Source organism: Bombus impatiens, unplaced genomic scaffold (assembly GCF_000188095.3).
Source record: "Bombus impatiens unplaced genomic scaffold, BIMP_2.2 scf_0219, whole genome shotgun sequence".
In the NCBI taxonomy this organism is placed as follows: domain Eukaryota; kingdom Metazoa; phylum Arthropoda; class Insecta; order Hymenoptera; family Apidae; genus Bombus; species Bombus impatiens.
In genome coordinates this window covers 509,470-531,881 of record NT_176638.1, presented here as the reverse complement: position 1 = coordinate 531,881, position 22,412 = coordinate 509,470, and the positions used below count along the sequence as shown (strand labels likewise).

The 22,412-nt window shown below is 30.7% G+C and overlaps 4 protein-coding genes across 23 annotated transcripts in view; 1 reads left to right on the top strand and 3 right to left on the bottom strand.

Annotated features, from left to right (window-relative positions):
• Window positions 1-266, bottom strand: part of LOC105680552 (FERM, ARHGEF and pleckstrin domain-containing protein 1) — a 29,787-nt gene extending 29,521 nt beyond the window's left edge. For 3 of the 12 annotated variants that reach the window (XM_033319944.1, XM_033319945.1, XM_033319947.1), the window contains exon 1: window positions 71-266. The gene's annotated coding sequence lies outside the window, so the exon portion shown is untranslated. The remainder of the gene's footprint in view (window positions 1-70) is intronic. The other 9 variants (XM_024366533.2, XM_024366532.2, XM_024366534.2 and 6 more) reach the window with 6 other exon arrangements.
• A 3,756-nt stretch (window positions 267-4,022) lies between these two features.
• Window positions 4,023-13,372, bottom strand: LOC100747601 (zinc finger FYVE domain-containing protein 9). Of its 8 annotated transcripts, XM_033319936.1 has the most exons (17): window positions 13,294-13,369; window positions 13,032-13,191; window positions 12,727-12,925; window positions 11,703-12,450; window positions 11,254-11,429; window positions 8,886-10,439; window positions 8,722-8,801; window positions 7,029-7,206; window positions 6,372-6,590; window positions 6,169-6,291; window positions 5,935-6,099; window positions 5,715-5,874; window positions 5,227-5,642; window positions 4,912-5,155; window positions 4,729-4,849; window positions 4,483-4,644; window positions 4,201-4,356 (listed from the first exon to the last, which is right to left on the bottom strand). In XM_033319936.1, exons 3-17 carry the CDS (start codon window positions 12,782-12,784, stop codon window positions 4,201-4,203), a joined length of 4,560 nt encoding a protein of 1,519 aa, XP_033175827.1. In that variant the 5' UTR covers window positions 12,785-12,925; window positions 13,032-13,191; window positions 13,294-13,369. The 8 variants fall into 8 exon arrangements, with proteins under 8 accessions (XP_033175822.1, XP_033175824.1, XP_033175825.1 ...); XM_033319931.1 differs by having other exon boundaries at window positions 4,023-4,356; window positions 11,254-12,450; XM_033319933.1 differs by having other exon boundaries at window positions 4,023-4,356; window positions 6,372-6,563; window positions 11,254-12,450.
• A 1,815-nt stretch (window positions 13,373-15,187) lies between these two features.
• Window positions 15,188-19,865, top strand: LOC100747485 (ubiquitin carboxyl-terminal hydrolase CYLD). Its single transcript, XM_003488169.4, has 11 exons — window positions 15,188-15,667; window positions 15,763-15,904; window positions 15,978-16,199; window positions 16,758-16,933; window positions 17,013-17,129; window positions 17,190-17,413; window positions 17,484-17,656; window positions 17,713-18,009; window positions 18,079-18,194; window positions 18,261-18,477; window positions 18,554-19,865. Exons 1-11 carry the CDS (start codon window positions 15,188-15,190, stop codon window positions 18,742-18,744), a joined length of 2,355 nt encoding a protein of 784 aa, XP_003488217.1. The 3' UTR covers window positions 18,745-19,865.
• LOC100747364 (repressor of RNA polymerase III transcription MAF1 homolog) lies at window positions 18,901-22,339 on the bottom strand. Of its 2 annotated transcripts, none has more exons than XM_033319966.1 (5): window positions 21,325-22,339; window positions 21,104-21,244; window positions 20,632-20,913; window positions 20,443-20,562; window positions 18,901-20,367 (listed from the first exon to the last, which is right to left on the bottom strand). In XM_033319966.1, exons 1-5 carry the CDS (start codon window positions 21,405-21,407, stop codon window positions 20,298-20,300), a joined length of 696 nt encoding a protein of 231 aa, XP_033175857.1. In that variant the 5' UTR covers window positions 21,408-22,339; the 3' UTR covers window positions 18,901-20,297. The 2 variants fall into 2 exon arrangements, with proteins under 2 accessions (XP_033175857.1, XP_003488216.1); XM_003488168.4 differs by having other exon boundaries at window positions 21,095-21,244; window positions 21,325-22,327.
• Window positions 22,340-22,412: the final 73 nt, after the last annotated feature.

The following is a 22,412-nucleotide window of genomic DNA, read 5'->3' as shown; positions in this document are numbered from 1 at the left end:
CTTTAAAGGGAAAGAATCAATCAAACTACATTATGAAGCAACAGAAAATGTTGGATTCTCTCATACATACGTCTGCCGGCTTAATAAGACCCGTGGCAGCACGCCCCAATATACAGCAACGCTGAGTTCATTGATCACTAAACACTCATGCACCGGCACTCCCGTTGTATGTAGAATCGTCTTCGCGATACTCCTAATATTAACAGAGAGGAAATGAGAGTGCTCACGCTTATGCTGCTGGTTGTTCCCGGACTAGTGCTGCACCACGCGACCAAGTGCTGAAGGAAACGAAAGTTAACATATACAAGAACCTATAAAAGTAGGGATCTACCCTGTTTGGTTGCATTTTAGCATATATAAGAACCTATATATTTAAGCTTAAAGTTAGGGATCTGCCCTATTTGGTTGCACACTAGCATAGACAAAAACCTATTGAGTTTCGTGCTACAATAACCTATTTAATTGTACGGTTCTACGGAAAAGTTTATATCTGCTTAAAAAAGGCTATAAAAAATATTTTTTACTTTATAAACATGATGTTACTAAAGAGTTATATAATTTTCAAAAACAATAAAAAAGGTCGAGCTTTTCCTGTCTACAAGCAAAGATTAGCCGAAGAAATTATTGAAAAATACTTAGCAAACGTAAGAGTAAGAGAGGCATCATCTATCAATGATACATTAACGCGATATACTAGCCGGCATTTTCCTATACGGTTACCTCCAACACTAAAAAGGCGAAGGAAAACATCAAAACGATGCATTATATGCTTATCTATGTTAGTTCGGAAAGAAACAGTTTTTAAATGCGACGTATGCGATGTAGCATTATGTATGGATCGTTTTAAAAAATACCATGTTAAATAAACTCTAAGAACTATTCGGAAGTCATTTACTTTAGAAGTTAACAAAAATAATAAAACTCCCGATATACGGCAACGCGCGGTGATACAGGCCAACTGTCAGTTGAACGACGCTGATGTCTGAACGGAGTAACTTAAGTAAAATCATGATTCAAATGAGTTACAAAAACGATAAAAATAAAAAAAGCCAATTGACTATAAGCGAGATATAAGGACATGAAGACGTAACGACATATATATGTAACCACGAAACTAACCACGCTTTTTATCCATCTTTCATTCATTATTGACTCAAAATTATTAATTCTATGAATTTTGATTTTTTAAAATTCGAAGAATTATATTAAAATGAACATTTCACATTATATTGAAAAGAAATGATACTTCTCATTTTGTATCCAGTGAAAGAATGACGAAAAGATAGGAGGAAGATTGTGAAAGATGAAACGAAAATACGAAATTTTTCAACGAAAATTTAAAAAATAGCCAATCAGAACTCCCTACCAAAAAAATTATTTTTAAAATTATAGTAAATTATGTCAATATTGGTTGCGAAAATTTCATTTCGGAAGAAAATCAAAAATTTTTACGAAAATTTAACATATCTGAATTTTTTATGGTACATATAAACTAGGGTTAGAAATAGTGCAAAATGTCAGAATATAATAATTTATTAACAGAGAACAAAGAAAATAAACAATACATTTACAAATATTAGATATACTTAATATGTATATCTCTATACCAATAAACCATCTTATAAAGGAAAACCATCCAAAACGTTTGAGTCAGACACTTGTATTATTCGAATGTAAATTTCTGCCTTCGAAAAAATTCTAACTGCTCTTCGTTTTTCCTTTTGATTCCTGAGACTTTCGCCCTTCTTTCTTGATGTCTTCTTCCTCAACCTCAACGGAAAGCTTTCCTTCGAATGCTCCTAGAATCATTGTACGAATTGATTCTTCAGAAACGACTGTTCTCTGGGCTGACTTCATAGTGATCGTTTTGCCTTACCTTACAAATATAAGAGTTTCCGCGATCAGTAGGAATCAGAATTAGTACGTACTAAGAAAAAAGAATACGTGGTTATATGCCGACGATGAAAAAATATTCATGCCAGTACAATTAACATGCCAAGTGCCAAGAATTAATGTTAAATCTAAAATATTATCGCGTATAAAAAATATATTAAGATTATTGCATCATTCCACTGATCCATTATCGTTTGAAAAGGAATGTTCTCTTTTCTTCTCTAAAAAAAATGTAGTAAACAATTAATTTCTCTATCTTAGGCAACTTACAATTAGTTTCATTATTGTGTGATTTTGCTATTCTCATACTTGTCTACTTTGGATAGGAAAGTAGATATAATCTTTTCCGTACGACCGTACAATTAAATAGATTCTTGTAGAATGGAACTCAATAGGTTTTTGTCCATGCTAGTGTGCAAACAAACAGAGCAGATCTATAACTTTAAACTTAAATACATAGGTTCTTATATATGTTAAATAGCAACCGAACAGGGTAGATCCCTACTTTGATAGGTTCTTATATATGCTAACGTTCATTCTCTTTTAAACGTGATAAAAATATGAACACAAAAACGTTACCCACACAATATTTTCTTTATTTATTTACATCACTTTCTATTGCGAATTACAAATTTTAGCTTTTTTGTCAACTTGATCTGCATGCTACATTAACAAATTACATGTTTTAAGTCTACTTTATACAATTCCTTGCAGTCAAGTAAATTTGTTGCAATTATACTCTTAATTTGTATATTCAATTTTTATCATGTTAAACAGCTTTTTAGACAATCTTACAATACAAGCAATAAAAAATAAAATTCTGCACTCTTAAAATATGTGGATTTTCTTTTCCCAAATTTTTAATAACAAATATAAACATTTATATATGTCGATAATCACATTGCTTACAACAATATAGAAGTATGTGTTATTCACCATCTTGCTAATTGAAACTAAAGGTTATTATAAATTTCTGGTATTTCAATATGTTTCGATACCGTACGACACCGAAACATCAAATTATAAAGATTCAATCTAACTTCTAAAACATTACAAGATAGATCAAAGAAAGAAAATTTACAGACTAAATCACAAAAATACTATATCATAAGTCAGAAGAATGTTTTTTCTACTGATTATTGTTAACTATTTTCAAATACAAAATGTATGCTATGACAATAAAACAAACTTACATATTTCAGCTATCATACATACATATTTACAAATTATTATTAGTAGTTACTATTATCAATATTCGTGTCATAAGTATTCCCATATTTAAATTCTTTCTATTGAAATATCATAGAGTTTATTTTCCTGCTAAGGTCAACATCAAAGTACAAAAATTTCACCTAACGTAAAGGTTACAAAATTTGATAAAATTTGAACATTATTGAAAATTAAACAAATATCAGGAAATTTCCTAAATCAATTTCTTATCTGCAATGTATAAATTATAGTGAATCAAATTACGCAATCAAATTTCTTTTATCATAGTCACAATATTTAGTTTTAAACCTTAAGTCCTTGATTAATTATTCAAAATACAACAATTTGTATCTTACCATCGTATCATTATTTGTATCATTTCTATCAATATTTAATAAAATTTAACATACATACATAAAGGAAAATTAATTTGAAATGTTAAAAACTATTTTGTCAAAAAATCCTTACAATTTAAAATTTTGTTCTTATTAAATTATGAAAAGATAAATAAGAATCTTTCAGTTTATTACATTAATATGTTTAATACTCTTTTGACAGAAAAGTACTATTAACTATCATTATACACATATTACACGAATAACAACAAAACAGATATATTTACACAATAACAAATAATGGTACTTCATTTTGATTTTAGTCGCAAAAAATTTTCCATCGATATTTCTTTTTTATAAAATTTATATGTATATATATATATGTGATATACAAAAATTGTGATATCAATGTTCTTTCCTCATAAAAAGCAAACAAATTTGAGTTCCAAAAGATCAAAGCTAATACAATTTAAAACAAATTTCATTATCTATTTAATTTTAAATTTCATAATTTCTCTCTGTTATAATTATACTCAAATATGATTCGATATATTTTTATAATATAAGCGCTGCTTTTGTGTATCATTATAGATAGATAGTATTCAGATAGAAAATATTTTCCGCTCAAAAGATCTATTTTTTAGTGGTTCCACGAGTTTTTTAATTATACATTTCAGTCGTGTACGAACATCACGAGCTTTATATTTCTACTATGTTATATTAATAAAATCGTTAACAAAACAGGAGCGAACGGAGCAAGGTTTCAATCATCGAGTATGTAAAAAATTAATTCAAGCACAATATGCGTATCTTGACTACTTTGCGCTGCTTTATGCAGAACTTGAATTAATTCGTTGTCTAAACTCTTCATGTAGATTGGAGGCAATTTCATACCTTCGCTACCGGCTTCATAACCAACCTAGTATTATTATGATTATAATTTTATTATATTTCTCTTTTCAAAGAAATTATGTTAAATGACTAAAATCTGATTATTTTTTCACACTTTATAAAAGAAGCTTATAAATTGTCACACTAAACTTACATTGTCAGGATGAATAGTTGTTCTTACACCAAGCTTTGTTAAACCAGCATTGGCTAATAAGTCCAATAACTTCACTAAGGCTGTACATGTTGCTTTCGCTATATTTCCTGATAATTTATTTATATCCACAGGATCATGAACACCATTCGGATGATCATCGGACTTTAAAAAGATAATATTCTATGTTATATATTATAAATATAATAAACAATTCAGAATTTATATAATATTTTTTTCTAAACGTACATTAATGATAAATACTTCTGTCCATCGTATAAATCTACTCGTTCCTTTATAATCAATACCATTGTGTATTCGGATTGAAGGAATACCATCCATAGGTCGTCTATCAATAGGACTTTTTACCCTGGAAACACGCAACATAGACTTAAATAGATGATTATAAATAATTATTATAGTAATACTTACCCTACATTGAATTGCACATCATTATCGACCCACTTTATGTTCACTGTTTCATCCGGCTCGGGTGCTCCTTGTCGACCGCATCCGATTGAAAAGTCTTGCATATTTTTTAGAGCTGCTTTCAAGGCTTCCATTTTCTCTGGCATTATTTCTACCATTAATCCATCCTCAACTATGCTAGATTTCGCTGACAAACCCATCGATGATTTCAATGCTCCGTTAATCACGATAAAACTAGTACCTGTTACTGTATCGATTGAACAATTACTTTCAAAATATTCAAATAAATACATAAATAAGTAAAAATCGAATACGTACTTGTTCTTGGATTATTATTGATACTTATCGCTTGCGTTTGATAAGTGCTTTCATCACCGGTGTTAGTTTGTATACAGACTAAATGTGAGTCAGCAGCAATACTAAAATTTGAAGCGTATGCTAATACGTGATCATTCGAATTATTTAAACCTTTGATCACTTGATCGTATCGATTTCTCGGAAACATTACATCTGTCATTCTGTTTCTTAAGTGAATTGTTAGTCCCCTTACACTTGGTAACGTGTACGCAAAATTTCTGAAATCCGCTAAAACCTTCATAACAGTATGTCCTATTTCAAAGTATAATGCATCCCGAAACCGGACCGAGAACAACGGGCACGGATAGTAACGATATTCTGCGCCCAGTCGTAAGACAAGGCGTAACGGAAATACTTTCGCCCATGGTGTTTCCCACCTATAGATATCAAGATAGCAAATTGATCCATTTTCAATAGCCATTAAATTTGCATTATTAAAAACAACAAACCTATGAACTAGGAGGCCAAATAGGTACGGGCCAGGAGGTAATATAATTTTTTGCAAGCATTGCGATGTTTGTCGAATAAACAAGAACCCTGCGTGTTCCCGAGAATCCAAGAAATTTCCTCCCTGGTATATTAAAAATCCCAATTCGGACACAATGTTTCCTGCATGAAATCAAAGTAATGTAGCATTGTAAATTAATTAATATAGAATATAAATAATACCTTTCATAGCTTCAAGACGTAATTGGTTAATAAAAAGGAGCAGATCTTTAGGAACCCGGATTTCATCAGGTAGTACCTCGATTAATAATATAATTTCATCTTGTCCAACACAATCCAATCCTTTCGAAGTTACATTCCAACATGTTTTATTAACACAACAATTTACTACAAATAATGAATTTATTAGTAATTGTATAATATCTGAAATTATATACACCTTTAATTTATACTTACAAGTTACCATTTTGACATATGCATAGAGATTTCGATTAATCGCAAACATAACAGGTGGTTCACATTCATTTTTCAGCGTTTTGTATAGAAGATTCTCGTCCGTTACAGCATGATATGATACCTCTGATTTACATATTTGAACATATTTATGTAATACAACATTAACATAGAACTACTATCCTGTAAATAAGATTATTACTCACGTCCTTTATGTATCGTTACTGTTGGTGGAAGCGCATTAGGGTCTTGTGGCACATAACTTTCTGTATTTGGGTCAAAACGTGGTAGGTTCTGTTTCTTGACAGACGTACTTGGTACAGATGAGCCAGGTGTTGGTATTCTCTTACTACCAGATTTCCGGTATGGTGGTTTCAAATCCCACGACATGTCTAGTTCTGTCAGGTCACAGCCAGGCCTTATTCCTGTGTTTTAGTTAGAGGTGCATAAAACCAAAACAAACAGGAAGGAACAGGTCCAGCGTAAGGGTAAAATATTTGAAGGAGGTGAAAAGTAAAATATAATAATAACTTGGGCAGAGGAGTGTAACTTTAACTCAAAGAACTAAAAATATTATAATAAGGTATGTTAAGAGTAAAGTGTAAAGAGTTATTACATAAAATTGTTGTAGATTTGAATAATATATATTAAGCATTAAGTGTTAAATATTATACAGCTATATGCAGCCATAAGCATAGTTCTAATATATCAACAAAAATAATTTTTGTGATAAACCAAATCACATATTTGTAACGCATATAAAAACTGAAATATTAACTTTCAAAAAAGACAAATTCATTAGCAATGCATTTCTTTTGATTTAAATAAATCTAAATAACATAATATTTATAACCTTCACTCACCATCACTGAACATAACAGATTTTGAAATTTCAGGCCGACTCTTTGTACCATCTTCCCTTTTAAGGACTCCAACGGGTACCATAACCGTAGGAGGTGGAGGCAAGCCGCCAGCTAACTGTTGCAAGGGTGGTATAGTTGAACAGTACTCCATGGGATTATTTGGATTAGGCTGTCTCCCCTATAACCATTTGTCGAATACTCCTAACATTCACATTTATTTCTTTATCCAGCAAACACAAGCCATGCACATAAAATATCAGTACTTTTCTGTTAATTGTATTTTAATTATGTTTCAATATAATGAAATTATGTTTCACTAAATATCTTAAAAATCTTATCTTGTCTTAGAAATATTAATGTTAAAAAAGAATTTGTTTGCTTTGAAAAATTCACAAAAAGCTTAAATAAGACAAACAAGCACTATTAGCAGTAAGATAAATAAAATGACAAAGGATATAATATACGTTTAACAAAATTTTAATGTAATATTTCAAGCAACTATTTGTTAATAAATCTGTACAACTGAATTAATGCAAACTATGAGAAATCTTTCATATTTATTGGATATTAATTACTATTAAAGTAAGAAGCAAACAAGTCACTTTTCACAAAAATACTACAGTTCGAACACATGCCTTATATTTGCAATGCATGGCAAAAGAAATAAGAAACATTCATAATGTACAAAGAACATAATACAAACAGGTAAAATACATTACTATGAATTTATTACCTAAATGATTTAAGAAAAAATTTTAAACAGTGAACATTTAGTTTTAGTTAAAAAATATCAAGCTTTTGTATCAAATTAGTATCTTCTCACATAAATTTATTCTAACAAGAAAGAAGTATTCAACAAGTTGTTATAGGTGGTCACAAAACTCATACTAATTCACAATTAATTTAAATTAATTCACAAAGTGAAAAGCTTCTTCTAAATTTAATTTGTATATTTATTCTGAATTAATAAATTCAACAAAATATTTACAAATTAAAAAAGGAAAAATAACGTAATAAAAATTGAAGAAATGTAGGAGATTAATGAGTCTTACAAGATTCCATTGCAAGTTGTTTTCAATAGAAACTAGGAAATTAATAAACAAAAATTTTTATTGAATATTAACATTCATAAGAATGTAGTAGAAATCACAATCAAAGATTTAGTAGTATAATATCTCATATTGCTATTTTTGTAAACAACTGAATCAAATTAATGAAACAAAAGATTAAAAACAATTGAAAGTAATTATTAAACGCTATACTAAAATGAAAAATATGATAAGCTACTCAGTATATACTTTGTGTCAGTGAAGAGAGCTCCAGAAGTGTTACCATCAATTATTAATATGTCATAATCCCATTTTGTAGAATTCGTCAATACGACGATATAAACAAATAAATCGAAAACATAAATAAACAAACCAAACATGCAAATATGCAAAATCTAGAACACAAACAAACCGAAAATATATAAAATAATGTGAGAGAACAATTCGAAGATAAAAACATTTAATCAAATAAATATACATATATTTTTTGACCAGTTCTACAAATCGTTAATAGTCCGTTATAAAACAAGAGTAATACTTAAAGAACTCTTCTCAATTTCTTTGAGAATAGTAAAATTTATATATTTACACATAAAAAAAGATTCATAACACTATACATATAAAATAATTTATATCTAACATACCTGGGGCGAATTGATATCATTATTATTCATACATGTGGAATAACCAGAAGACCATTCTCCCATACCCTGCTCTGTTTCAGCTAAAAGGATAACATTTTATTTCCGAATATTATAAAGAAAAATGTTAAAATAATTCAAATAATATTAAATTGAAGAAAAGTTACCTTTAGTAAGAAGCTGATAACAAGAAACACAAACGCGTGAATCAATGTTTCCTTGATATTCTAATTTATATTTCATATTACAACATTTATTACATAACACTTTTCCACATGCCCGACAATGATGTCGTCTTTTGATAACGGTAAACTTAACATCACAGAGCATGCAACTAGGAGCATCGCTATCGGGAACCCAGAACGGTGGTTGTTTTCCCAGAACTGAGCCAGATTCTGGTAAAGAATTGTCTAAAATATCCGGGGAAGATCCTTGCTCCTCTTTTATACCATCAGTATCTGATTGAACTTGATAAGATGGTGTATCACTTGTAGAACCAAGTACTTGGTGTTCTGTGCTATTGTTTGACAAAACAATATCCAATGTTTGGGGACGTACTGGCTTCTCTGAATCATTGCTAGTATCACTTACATTTGGTCTTGTGTAAACATCTACAGACGTAGATATTGCATCATCATTATGTTTTGTCATATCAATTAATGTATTTAGCTCAGATGTCGTTGAAATTCTTTCTTCCGAAATATTATCAATATCGCTTGGCATTTTTAATTCACCAGCTTGATTATATTGCGTAGAATTTCCTTTCTGCTCTTTTAATTGTATCTCAGTTCTGCCATCATTTAGTGATCCTTGATTAATATTTAAACTATACGTAGGACGTTCTTGGCTGTCTTCAATATCTTCTGTATCAGGCACGCATTCATTTTCTAATTTCATTTTATCATCTTTAGCTACATTATCTCTATGCAACAATTTTAATTCTTTACCACTTGGATTATTTAAAATATCTTTGTGTTTATTTAATCTGTCTTCATTTAATCGATCATCAGATTGTTGTACATTTTGTTTCATTAATGCATTATTTAATAATTCTTTATCCATTTCCTTTTTCTGACAGTCAGTTATTGAAATGTTTTCTATCCTTTCATTTAATTCTGATTCTATCATTTTTCGAGATTCTACAGAAGTATCTGGGAAAACTTGGACATTTTGTTTATTTTCATCTTTTTTATTGCAGCTTTCCCTTAATTTCTCCTCTTCTTCTAATTCAGCTAAATATTTGGTCAATTCATCTTCTGATAAATTATCAATGTTACTAAATCCAATTGGCTTACATACTGAATTTAAGCTGCTCCTATGTTTCTCACTTGTACCAATATTTTCCACGCTTAATTTACTTTCATTATCTTGCAATTGTGTTGTAGACTCATTTTCATAATAATCACCTTGTATACAAGTACACTTAGGCATAGAATATTTTTCTTGATCTATCCTATCAGAATTATAGTTATGTGTTTTGTCATTTTTAATTTCTGCTTTATTACTTAATTCAATACAAGCTTCATTTAGAGCAACTTTTTCAGGAAGGTCTGTTTTGCTTTCCAATGGTTCGAAATTTGTTACACGAACATTTTTTACATCCTCTTTAATATTAGTTTCATATGTAATTGGTAATTCTACCGTTATGGGTGTTGTAGACTCATTTTCATAATAACCACCTTGTATACAAGTACACTTAGGTATAGAATCTTTTTCTTGATCTATCCTATCAGAATTATAGTTATGTGTTTTGTCATTTTTAATTTCTGCTTTATTACTTAATTCAATACAAGCTTCATTTAGAGCAACTTTTTCAGGAAGCTCTGTTTTGCTTTCCAATGGTTCGAAATTTGTTACATGAACATTTTTTACATCCTCTTTAATATTAGTTTCATATGTAATTGGTAATTCTACCGTTATGGGTATCGTGGCATCCTGATAGCTTAAAACAGGAATTTCTCTAGTTGGATCAGGTATATCAGCTGTCTGTTTATGTGGTATACTTTCATCACTATCTTTAGCACTGCTCTGGATTATCTGAGGTACCTTAGTCTCAAAATCAGATTGTATTTCTGAATCACTTAATATGGAATGAATGCAATCTGAACTTCCAGGTGGAGCATTAATGTACTCATTCAAACTGCTGAAAACATTGCTAACACTAGGTTTCAGATTCGACTGGTTCAATTTCTTATCATACCTATTGTCAATCTTTGGGCTGTTGTTACTATTTTGTTGTTTTTGTAATACCTTTTGTGATATATCATTATATGTTGCTAAAGAAACCTGTTCAGAATCATAAGATGAAACAGATTGTTTTTGTATTGACTTATTCTCGTTTGTGCATTCTTGTATATAAAACTGATTTACATCAGTATTTTCTATTGTTGTCTGTTCTGTACTACAATTAAGATTCTCAGAAACTATATCATTTTCATTAATACATTTGTTTTTTGTATTTATTTGTTGCAAGTCTTTATGCCTTTCTACAGGTAATATAATATCAAACTCTTTATTTTCTTTCTTAGGCTTGATCTATCCTATCAGAATTATAGTTATGTGTTTTGTCATTTTTAATTTCTGCTTTATTACTTAATTCAATACAAGCTTCATTTAGTTCAACTTTTTCAGGAAGGTCTATTTTGCTTTCCAATGGTTTGAAATTTGTTACATGAACATTTTTTACATCCTCTTTAATATTAGTTTCATATGTAATTGGTAATTCTACCGTTATGGGTGTTGTAAACTCATTTTCATAATAACCACCTTGTATACAAGTACACTTAGGCATAGAATTTTTTTCCTGATCTATCCTATCAGAATTATAGTTATGTGTTTTGTCATTTTTAATTTCTGCTTTATTACTTAATTCAATACAAGCTTCATTTAGAGCAACTTTTTCAGGAAAGTCTGTTTTGCTTTCCAATGGTTTGAAATTTGTTACATGAACATTTTTTACATTCTCTTTAATATTAGTTTCATATGTAATTGGTAATTCTACCGTTATGGGTATCGTGGCATCCTGATAGCTTAAAACAGGAATTTCTCTAGTTGGATCAGGTATATCAGCTGTCTGTTTATGTGGTATACTTTCATCACTATCTTTAGCACTGCTCTGGATTATCTGAGGTACCTTAGTCTCAAAATCAGATTGTATTTCTGAATCACTTAATATGGAATGAATGCAATCTGAACTTCCAGGTGGAGCATTAATGTACTCATTCAAACTGCTGAAAACATTGCTAACACTAGGTTTCAGATTCGACTGGTTCAATTTCTTATCATACCTATTGTCAATCTTTGGGCTGTTGTTACTATTTTGTTGTTTTTGTAATACCTTTTGTGATATATCATTATATGTTGCTAAAGAAACCTGTTCAGAATCATAAGATGAAACAGATTGTTTTTGTATTGACTTATTCTCGTTTGTGCATTCTTGTATATAAAACTGATTTACATCAGTATTTTCTATTGTTGTCTGTTCTGTACTACAATTAAGATTCTCAGAAACTATATCATTTTCATTAATACATTTGTTTTTTGTATTTATTTGTTGCAAGTCTTTATGCCTTTCTACAGGTAATATAATATCAAACTCTTTATTTTCTTTCTTAGGCTCTATTAGAAGATAATTATAACCTTTTAAAGCTGAAGGTTCTAGATTACATTTAACTGAAGAAGATGACGCATTGTTTGTTGAAAGATTATCAGATGCTATTTGCTCTGCACAGTCTGAAATATGTATTCATTATATTAATATTAACAAATATGTAACATTAATAGTACCAAAAAATAAAAATATCTCTATCAAACATGAAATTATTTAAAAAAAAAGCGAAGTTATTTATAAATCAATTTTTATAAAAAAAAGAAATTATACAATTGAAATTGTTTTAATAGAAAAATTATTCTACTTGGAAAAAGTTATCAAGAAAACCAGGATTAGGAACTTTATAGAATCTCGAGTATATTTAAAACAGAGATAAAAACAAACTAAATAAATTTTACCTTCGTTAAATTCGAAATCATCCAAAACCTTGTCCAAATCAATAGCAAATTTTTCCATTGCGTCGTTAATGTTAGCTACGCCAATTCTGAAGTCATTGAATGAACATTCCTATCCAACTTCTGATAATGGTAAATACGATTCCATTAATGGTATCCGTTCGAACGAAATGTACGACGTAATTTTAGAATTTTATTGTAGCTAATTCATCGAAAATATTGAAATATTGAAATATGAAATATGAAAAAGAATGATCGATGATAATTTACATGCACGATATTCTTAATCTTTCAAAAAAATTTCTTACAGTGAATCACTGTCATTCCGCGTGAAGAAAGAATCACTTTGCATTAGGTGTCTTCAATCAGTACATATATCTTGGCAAATCGGTTTTCCTTTATTATCCATAATACGCAGTCGGCGACATCAGTAAAAAAAGTGGATAATCAGAATGGCCTGAGTTGCGCCTGAGAAAACGAAACGTAAAAAATCAAAAAAAAAAATAATCATAAATTTTTGATCATCACGTGGATTAATTGACAGTGGAATAAGCACTTGTACATACTTACACACTACTTGCCTGTAGAACTGTCATTCTATGCAAACTCAGCAGAGGCAAACGTATCCTATCGATAAATCGAAAAATTTATTCTCTTATTCTCGATTAATCGATTATGTTCGAAAGAATATGAATTTTATAAGTTTTAGCTGGTTTTAGTAATTTATAATTTTGATTTTGATCTCGATATTATAGAAAAAGATATAATAATTTAAATTACAAAACTTTAAAATAATGTAATTTATTACGATGAAAATTTACTATGATAAGATTCATACACTACAAAATTTATCTCTGTAATGTAACAATATCAAAAAATGATATCTTTTATAATGAAGATTCACGTGCTTTGCATATAAAATGATTTTAACCATGATTAGTTAAATGTCTTATTATTTTTAGATATCATAAAAAATTTATGTATAAACAAGTATACAGAAAACATATAGGATGATACATGATCGACTTATTCGTAGGCTGAACTTTAGGGATCCAAATATTATAAACTTTTTTATTTGTCAAAATCTTATAGTTTTTGACATGTAAAATCTAAAAATGCAAATTTTAAATCGCGGTTCGAAAGTAAAACTATGTAAAACTAGTCATTTTTGGGACATTTTACATGTTACTTTGACACCATATTGACTTATTTCCATGCTTTGTCTAATGAGTGAAGTCCGTAGAGTCACTGACTGCACGAGATGACGGCCATTTTGGCGGGTTAATCTGATATGTTTGACTCACTAAACTCTAAACTGTCGTGAGGCGGCCGATTACGTTAATACAAATTAACTTTTTGAGAATTCAACTACAGCTACAAATAGTACGCATATGTAAAAAATAAAATCGAATTAGCTACCAACTAAAGATTAGATGAGGATAGAGGTCTCATCTATGATGATGAATTTGCCGATCGCCTGTGCAACCTTTTGTGGTATCATAACCTGTAATGTTTCCGTCATAACCACGATCATATAAATAAGTCTCGACAGACATATACTGAAACCTAAGGAAAACCGTCCGAAAATTTAGTCGTGACTAGTTCTGAAAAATGAACATGGAAGGCAAGATGTTTCTTGTGATGCTATGAATGTCTCTGACAGAAACAGGGATGCTCTACTCATTCCTGTCCGTCTCACAAGAATGCGGATGTTTTTATGATCTATTTATTTGATTATAATTATAACAACATTAATTTGATAGGATTGTTGATGGGAGCGATTCGAAGACATTACATTTTTTAATAAGATAAGCGGAAGTCAAGAGTATATAACTTTATCTGTGCGACCAATCAGATGTCATCTGTATAGTCTAGTCATTGGAGGAAGAATGGGTAGAAGCCAATATGGCGCCAAAGTGTAAAATACCCTAAAAATGCTCAGTTTTATATAATCATTACATTTCAACCAGTAGACTCCGCAATTTAAAATTTGTGTTTTCAGATTTTACATGTTGAAAACTATAAGATCGTAAATAAAAAAGAGTCTATAATTTTTGGACCTCTAAAATAAAGCTCAATCCAATGTGATGAATGAGAACACAGCTTAAAATTTCCGACTAGTGATTACCAACAATGCAACCCATCTTCTCACTATTAAATACCCTACATAGATTGACAGTCAAAGTACATTCTTCTGCTTGAATTTGATTGTCATTCGTAGGTATTCGTTCATACTCTAAACAATATTTCTTTAAATAATTTTACTGGATACTCTCAAATCTTAATAATACACTAAGTAACATGGATGTAGAGTTTCTATTTCTCTACATTTCCTTCTATATTTGTCTAATTTGATATAAAACAAAAATTGTACAGTGACAGAGATAAACGTTTCTCTTTATCCGCGTGTTCCGCACATGTGGTTAATAAATTATTTTATTATGATGATCGTCTACGATTAATCATGGAAAAGCGGAATTCCAGTAATAAAGAAGACCGACAGATCTCACAGTATTTTGTCGCCAAGCAAAATACCATTCTCATGCGTATGTCCAGTGAATGTGACAAAAATGTCAATACATTACGTCTCGGCATGCTGGTCGAAGCTGTCGAAGATTTAGGAGATAGCGCACTCAAAGTACGCGTGATTGATACGGCAGGGTCCGAAATTTGGCGTGGCACTGAATGGCGATGCCACAAATTTGATCTGATTTCTGTTACACCAGAAGTATGGAAATTTCTACCTGCTGTGTCAGTCCCTCAAGAGAGGGTTCGCTTGGCAAATTACAAACACTTATGTGAAGAACTTATGAACCTAGAAATAAATGATACTGTTTGGTATTGTGCTGATCCCTCGGGATGTACCAAATTTTTGGCTATTATTAAGTATATTGGACCTGTGCCACAGCTTGGGCAAGGATATTATTTTGGCCTTGATTTGTTGGTAATTCCATGAAATATTTTGTGTATTGTCGTTTATACCCTTAATATTTTTTACTAAATGAATATGAATATACCTATATGACAATATATTTGTAGGATGGCGACCAACTATCTAAGACTGCTTTAGTAAGCAACGAATATTTTGTTTCTACTCACTCTGAAGGAAGATTTGCTACACTAAGTAATATTTTCCCAATAAAACCTGGAGGTCCTACAGGTCTTGCAAAACCAGATAAAAGTACAAAGATAAATATTCTATATCTTTCAATTTTTGTAGAATTTTAATTCATTAATTGAATATTTTATTTCAGATTCTTGTATAAAGATTGAAACAGGCAATAATTATACAAATGATAAGAAAAAATCTGTATTGGATACAATACCACCTGTCTTATTAGAAAGATTCACTCTATATGATGATAATAAAAATAATAATAGAAACCAAAGATCTCTGTCAAAAGAATATCATCAATCAATAAAATCAACAACACATGAAAATGACAGCAGTGTAACTAAGAACACCACCACCCATGGTAATTACAAAAATATAAAAATAAATTTTAAGTTTTCTCAGTTTATTGCTTAGTAGAATAGTTTGCTAACTTTTCTAAAAATTCTGCATGGTATACTTGCCTTTACCTACCACATGTAGTAGAGGGAGTTAAAAATAACTCAGATGGTTAAAAATAACCAGAATCTTAGTCTCACTCTGTACTATCGGCAAGCTTTTTAGTGTTGTAAACTTCTCATAATTTTATTATAAAATGGCTGCTGCTTTGCAAAATATCCCCCTCTTTGTATTAGAACATAAATGGAGTAGTGATATTGAATCAAATGTGTATAGTGATATTGAAGGGACACTTGGACGTTCAAGTTCATTGGGTTGTAGTAAGGAATAGTAGACATTCTTCACTTCACTAGCGTTCCATATTTCATATTTATTTAGCATGTTAAATTACATTCCATCTCTTTTTTTCCTTAATTTCAATACACAATTTCAGTACAATTGAGCTTTTCTATGAAATGCTATTAATGCTAATGTTTTTATTTTGATTTCAATACATGAGTATATATTTTTATTATTATAACAGGTAATACACCTGAAAAGAATGAAAATAAAAAATGTGGACGAACAGAAAATTTAGATTTAATTGTGGGTTCAAATGTGAAAGTACTGTTGGATTCTGATGTACACTATGGAATTATTCGTTGGATCGGAACTCCCCCTGGTATTACTCCTGGTAAATTGATGGCAGCTGTAGAATTGGTACATATAACATAAAAACTAACAATAAAAAGGAACTTTCAAAAAAATTAAAAAGAAAATATAATTGTTTTATTTTTAGGATGATAATCACCCATCTGGTACTGACGGAACATATAAAGATGTAAGATATTTCCATTGTCGACCTCACAGAGCTGTTTTCACGGATCTTGACCAATGTTCACGATATGATACCATAGTAAGTATTACCACTTTGTATATTCTTTTTGCAGTAGTGTAACGAAATATATTTATATAGGCAAAAATTGATGATCCAACAACATCGATAAGTACGGATAATTTCGGAAATATGGAAAGCTCTGTTATTGTTGGTATGGTACGACCTATTTCCGTAAAAGGAAATTTGGAAAGTATTTGTGGAAAATATCGAGGAATTCAAGGTCATCACAATTCGTGCTACTTGGATGCTACTCTTTTCAGCATGTTCACATTTACTAGCGTTTTTGATAATCTTTTATTTAGGTATCGAATCTGATTCCATTTTCATTTTTTCAAATTAAAATGATGTCATACATAATATATTGCTTTTTAGACCACCAAATGAAAAAGATTGTCCACAGTACGAAGAAGTACAAAGGGTACTACGCGAAGAAATTGTAAATCCACTTAGGAAAAATATGTTTGTAAGGGCAGATCGAGTGATGAAGCTCCGGACTTTACTTGAAAAATTATCGTCTGTGTCCGGGCTCACTAGTGAAGAAAAAGGTATTTGATCATAGATGAATAATATTTTAATAAATAAAATTGTTTAAATTTTTCAGATCCTGAGGAATTTTTAACATCCCTGGTTGCTCAAATTCTAAATGCTGAACCGTTTCTTAAATTAAGCTCTGGTCAAGATGCGTATCATTACCAACTTTTTGTCGAAAAAGATGATCACTTAAATCTTCCAACTGTTCAGCAACTATTAGAACAGAGTTTTCTTACGAGTAATATAAGATTAAAAGAAGTTCCTTCGTGTCTTATTATACAAATGCCACGGTTTGGAAAGTCATTCAAGATGTACCAGAAAATTCAACCTACATTATTACTTGATGTAACGGATATAATCGAGGATTGTAAGCATTATTATTATGCTGTAACATAAAAATATTGTTTGTCAATCATGTCCAATTTTTCACTTGTAGCTCCAAGGCAATGTACCGTTTGTGGAAAGCTAGCGGAATACGAATGTAAAGAGTGCTATGGACAATGTGGCGTTGGACTTGAAAGCATTGCTTTCTGTTTGCAATGTTTAGAAAAGGTAAAATGAATAAGCAGGTAGAAAAAACTGAACTTCTAATACAGAAGTTTTAAAAAATTTGTTTAGGTGCATCGACATGAACGAAGGACAAATCATGAACCAAAGAAGCTTATAGTACCAATGGAGTTCGCTATTTTACAAGAACATTGTCTGATCCCACGATTATATTTAGAATTATCGGCTGTAGTTTGCATTGAAACCTCCCACTATGTGTGTTTTGTAAAATGTGGTTCTGGTTCAGAAGCACCTTGGTGCTTTTTTGATTCTATGGCTGATAGGAAAGGTATTTCAATTATGTTTTATAAGCTCATATACTGTATCTTTATTGCTGACTGATAAATTTTCTCTTATTTCTTTAGGGGAACAGAACGGTTACAATATACCGGAAATGGTTCCATGTCCAGATTTTCCATATTGGTTAAGCGAAGAAGGTGGAAATTACCTAACTGAATTGACAGACGATCGTCATCTACCGGAACATGCAAAACGACTGTTATGCGATGCATATATGTGCATGTATCAATCTCCTGATGTTATGATGTACAAATAAGTTAAATTGCCTGATAATTTAGGTAAGTTAGGTTTACAGTTACTACTCAATGAAAATAGGCATAATGTTTGTGCTTGTTGCTTTATTTATTTCATGTATGTGATAAAGACTTTATACTACTAAACACAAGAGGTAAAGAAAATATCAATGCATGGCTGAATTGTGTCAGCTCATAAAGTTTATTCAAATGTTGACAGACAAACATGTAGTCTTAAGGGAACTAAGGTTATACACATACATTATACAAATTACCAGATAATCACTGTTTTGAATCAAAAACTAGTAACTCCAGTATAATGTTATTTTTTAAATTCTCGAGATATATGTATACATATATATATATTTTAGTGACATAAAATTAAATTTTCCACTCTACACAAAAGTTACAGTAAAATCTACTAAGTATTGTAAAGTTTATACATATTGCACGATCTAATCAGTTTATTTAGAATGAATTCAAAATATTGAATTGAAATCTTTATAGTGCACAAAACTGAGTATTTATATATCAATACATACATTAGAATCGTGTATATTTATCAAAAGTAATATACGAAACATAAACAATTTTATATGAAAAGCTTATCAAAGACATTAAGAAGCATCAGATGACTGATTTTCATAGCAAAGAGCACAAACAGCTAACAAATATTTCGTAACTTAAAAATATAATGACTAGGATTCAAAAGTTAACGTTGCACTTTTAAATCTATTGTTGCTCTCATAATTTTATACTCGCGTTTTATAATATCAAATTAGATTTGTTTTAATTTTCCTATTGTTACTATCATAATAATTCTAAGGGGCTCTAATAGAGCAACATAGCACAACAATAATTTAGAATCCACTAAGTTTGTTGCTTTGTTATATAGATTTCTTTTTTAATAATTGTTGATAATAAAGATCTATTTTGATATTTTGAACATTTCACATAAAAATAAAATCTAATTCTTAGATTTATCAAGATTCGATTACTATATAGCAGATTTATATGTTTAAAATATCTTGGATAGTAAACGTATATATGAAAGTTATAAATTTATAAGGAAAACAACATAATTTCAAGATCGTACAGTATTGTTCTTCTGTTTGATTCTTTGTTGACTACAATTACGCTTTAATATCGTACACAAAAAAGAAACGGAAAAGTAAATTAATTAAATTTTCTGTTAAAAATAAACATCACTGTAAGTGAAAATAAACGAAATAATTGTAACACTTGAAATGTATCACTGTACATAATAAGTTACGTACAGTAGTGCCGCGTTAATTAACCGCGGCTCGGGATCATATCTAATCGGTTTTCAAGAGAAGTATAATTCTAGAAAATTCTAAGTACTCTGTTGAATGCAAGAGGGATGTCTGACACGTTTATTTATTTTAATTGCGTAACGTCAGATGTTTCGGGGAACTAGTTCTAAGAACTGGTGGGGATAGTAGCGGTTAGTTAAACGTAACACTACTATAATAGGTGAAATTTAATGTTCATTCATGCCTCTGTATGGCAGAACAAATAAAGATAGTGATGAAGTTTGTAAACATGTATTATGAATTTAGTATCTGTCTTCATCTTCATCCATGGCAAAATCACTGCCAACACCAGAATCTAACACGTAGAGAGGACTGTAAATACACATTTAAAAAAATGATAGAGAATATAAGTAAACAATAGTTGAACTGAAGAATGATTATACTCACTTTATTGCTCTGCATGGGAAAAACACAATGCGTTTTAATTTCTTATTATAGAAGAAATAATTAAAAGACCACAAGCAGCCATCTTCTCCAAATGGATCAGATGCAAAATCTGGATTGTAACTAAAATATTATCGTATTCTTAACTTTATTTAGTATACACTTTTTTTTCATGAAATTCTAGATATTTACCTATAAATATCACATTCATTTAAAGATATTTCATGATCAATGGCAGCCCAAAGTGCCGTTCGAAGAGTACGATAATGATCAACCGCGGTTGCACTCAAATTACTATCTACAGCATTCATGACCCATTGCAAGCTTGGTTCTTTACTGAATTCATGACTCTTAGCATCAGAAAAATCATAATCTGGATGGAAAGCTGAATTCAAGGTGGCAATCAAATAGAATAATGTTTTTCTACTGATTGTATCACATAGTGGACCATCTTCATCACCAGAAACACTGCGGCTGGAGCAAAAATATGGAGAAGCGTTAAATCACTCTACAGGTAACAGATGCTGTCAAAAAATAAACAGATATTCTTTTATAAGGTATTGTAGATTTTTATGATTTTTATTATTTAAAAGGATAATGTTCAGATTTCTAAATTTATTATTTCATTACATCTCTCATCTACAATTTTTAATACCTAAAGTACCCTTGAGCAGGTGATGTTCCTAAAGATGTTTGTGGTGGTGATAAAGCTTGAAGATCATGTGGAGTAAAACCTTGCTCTGCATTGAAACGTTTATACAACTGTTTATCATTTCCAGCCATTTTGCAGGAGTAACTCTCTATTCTGTGGAACAAGAGAGATAATGTTTAATATTATTTTAAAGAATAGTATATTTCCACTAAATATCTTTCCAATTGTCTTACCTGCCTATTATTTTGCTGTCTCCAGTCTTGATGGACAAGGCACTGTTTATAGCTTCGAAACGTGTACTTTCCAGCAATTTCATCTTGTCGACAAGCAGCAGTTTTCTTTTACGTTGTGTAAGAACAGCCTCTCTGTACTGAATATCCTTTGTGCATCTCTTAGTGTAACACTCCTGTCATTAATGCTCCATTACATAGGAGCTGATGACCTTTAATGTGTTTTTCGACTAAACTTGACCTCGTTTCTCAGTCGGACGGTCAAGGTGTTCAATATAATCGAAAATTTAGAAAACTTCTCGGACATCGAAGACTTATTGAGTCTTTGTACATCTTTCTTATATATATGAAAATTCCTTTCCTCTTCGAGTGTACGAAATTAATCGTGGACGTAATGATTTTTCCCGCGACGCCGAGCTTGTACATCACAGATCTCTAATTAAAGATATCGAGACGAATTTACCGTCTGTACGCAGTCCGATTTCAGCAATCGGTTCTCAGATTAAACTTCAGCTATGACCAGCGTTGCTTTCTTGTCGCTGGTGCGAGTGACGTGCAAGCTAAAGAGAGGGAAAACGGCGTATAGAACAGACAAGACGGCGAGACTACCCTTGAGAAACAAAAGACGCCGTTCTTCTTTTTTTTTTCTTTTTTTTTAGGGTCGAAAACTCGCGCTAAACTGAAAGTCGCTGGCGAATGTGCCACAAGAGTTGTGAGAAAACAAGGAATCAGACTCGTTTATTAGAAGTCAGCTAAACAAAGTGACTAAGAAAACTTTTACACATCCGCTACTGACGAAAACAATCCATAATTACGGACATTGTTGTCACTATCACTTGAATTATCACGGTCACTGTCAAACAAAACCACCGTAGATTTGATATAATTCCGATGCAATAATCAAGGATCGTCAAACTTCTACTCTTTTTTGTTCCTGTTTCGCACCGTTTATCAATTATTTGCGTCCCGATATTAGTACACCTATATGCAACGAATATATGCGTTCTACGTGACAGAAATAGCACAGCGAAGCGTCTTGAACTTTTCTCTCTTTCTCTAATTCTCTTTCCCTCTCTTTTACTCTTTTTACA

Bases quoted from the DNA above. Each gene is read 5' to 3' on its own strand.
- LOC100747601 (XM_033319932.1), bottom strand. From the start codon at position 12,784: ATGGAAAAATTTGCTATTGATTTGGACAAGGTTTTGGATGATTTCGAA. The intron at 6,292-6,371 runs GTGAGTAATAAT...TATGTAAATCAG, and splicing joins AGTAACGATACATAAAGGAC to AGGTATCATATCATGCTGTA. The intron at 4,850-4,911 runs GTAAGTATTACT...GCGTGTTTCCAG, and splicing joins GATGTGCAATTCAATGTAGG to GGTAAAAAGTCCTATTGATA.
- LOC100747485 (XM_003488169.4), top strand. From the start codon at position 15,188: ATGGAAAAGCGGAATTCCAGTAATAAAGAAGACCGACAGATCTCACAG. The intron at 15,905-15,977 runs GTACAAAGATAA...ATTTTATTTCAG, and splicing joins TCTTGCAAAACCAGATAAAA to ATTCTTGTATAAAGATTGAA. The intron at 16,200-16,757 runs GTAATTACAAAA...TTATTATAACAG, and splicing joins TAAGAACACCACCACCCATG to GTAATACACCTGAAAAGAAT.
- LOC100747364 (XM_003488168.4), bottom strand. From the start codon at position 21,407: ATGAAATTGCTGGAAAGTACACGTTTCGAAGCTATAAACAGTGCCTTG. The intron at 21,245-21,324 runs GTAAGACAATTG...CTTGTTCCACAG, and splicing joins GACAGCAAAATAATAGGCAG to AATAGAGAGTTACTCCTGCA. The intron at 20,368-20,442 runs GTGAGTATAATC...GTGTATTTACAG, and splicing joins TTCCCATGCAGAGCAATAAA to TCCTCTCTACGTGTTAGATT.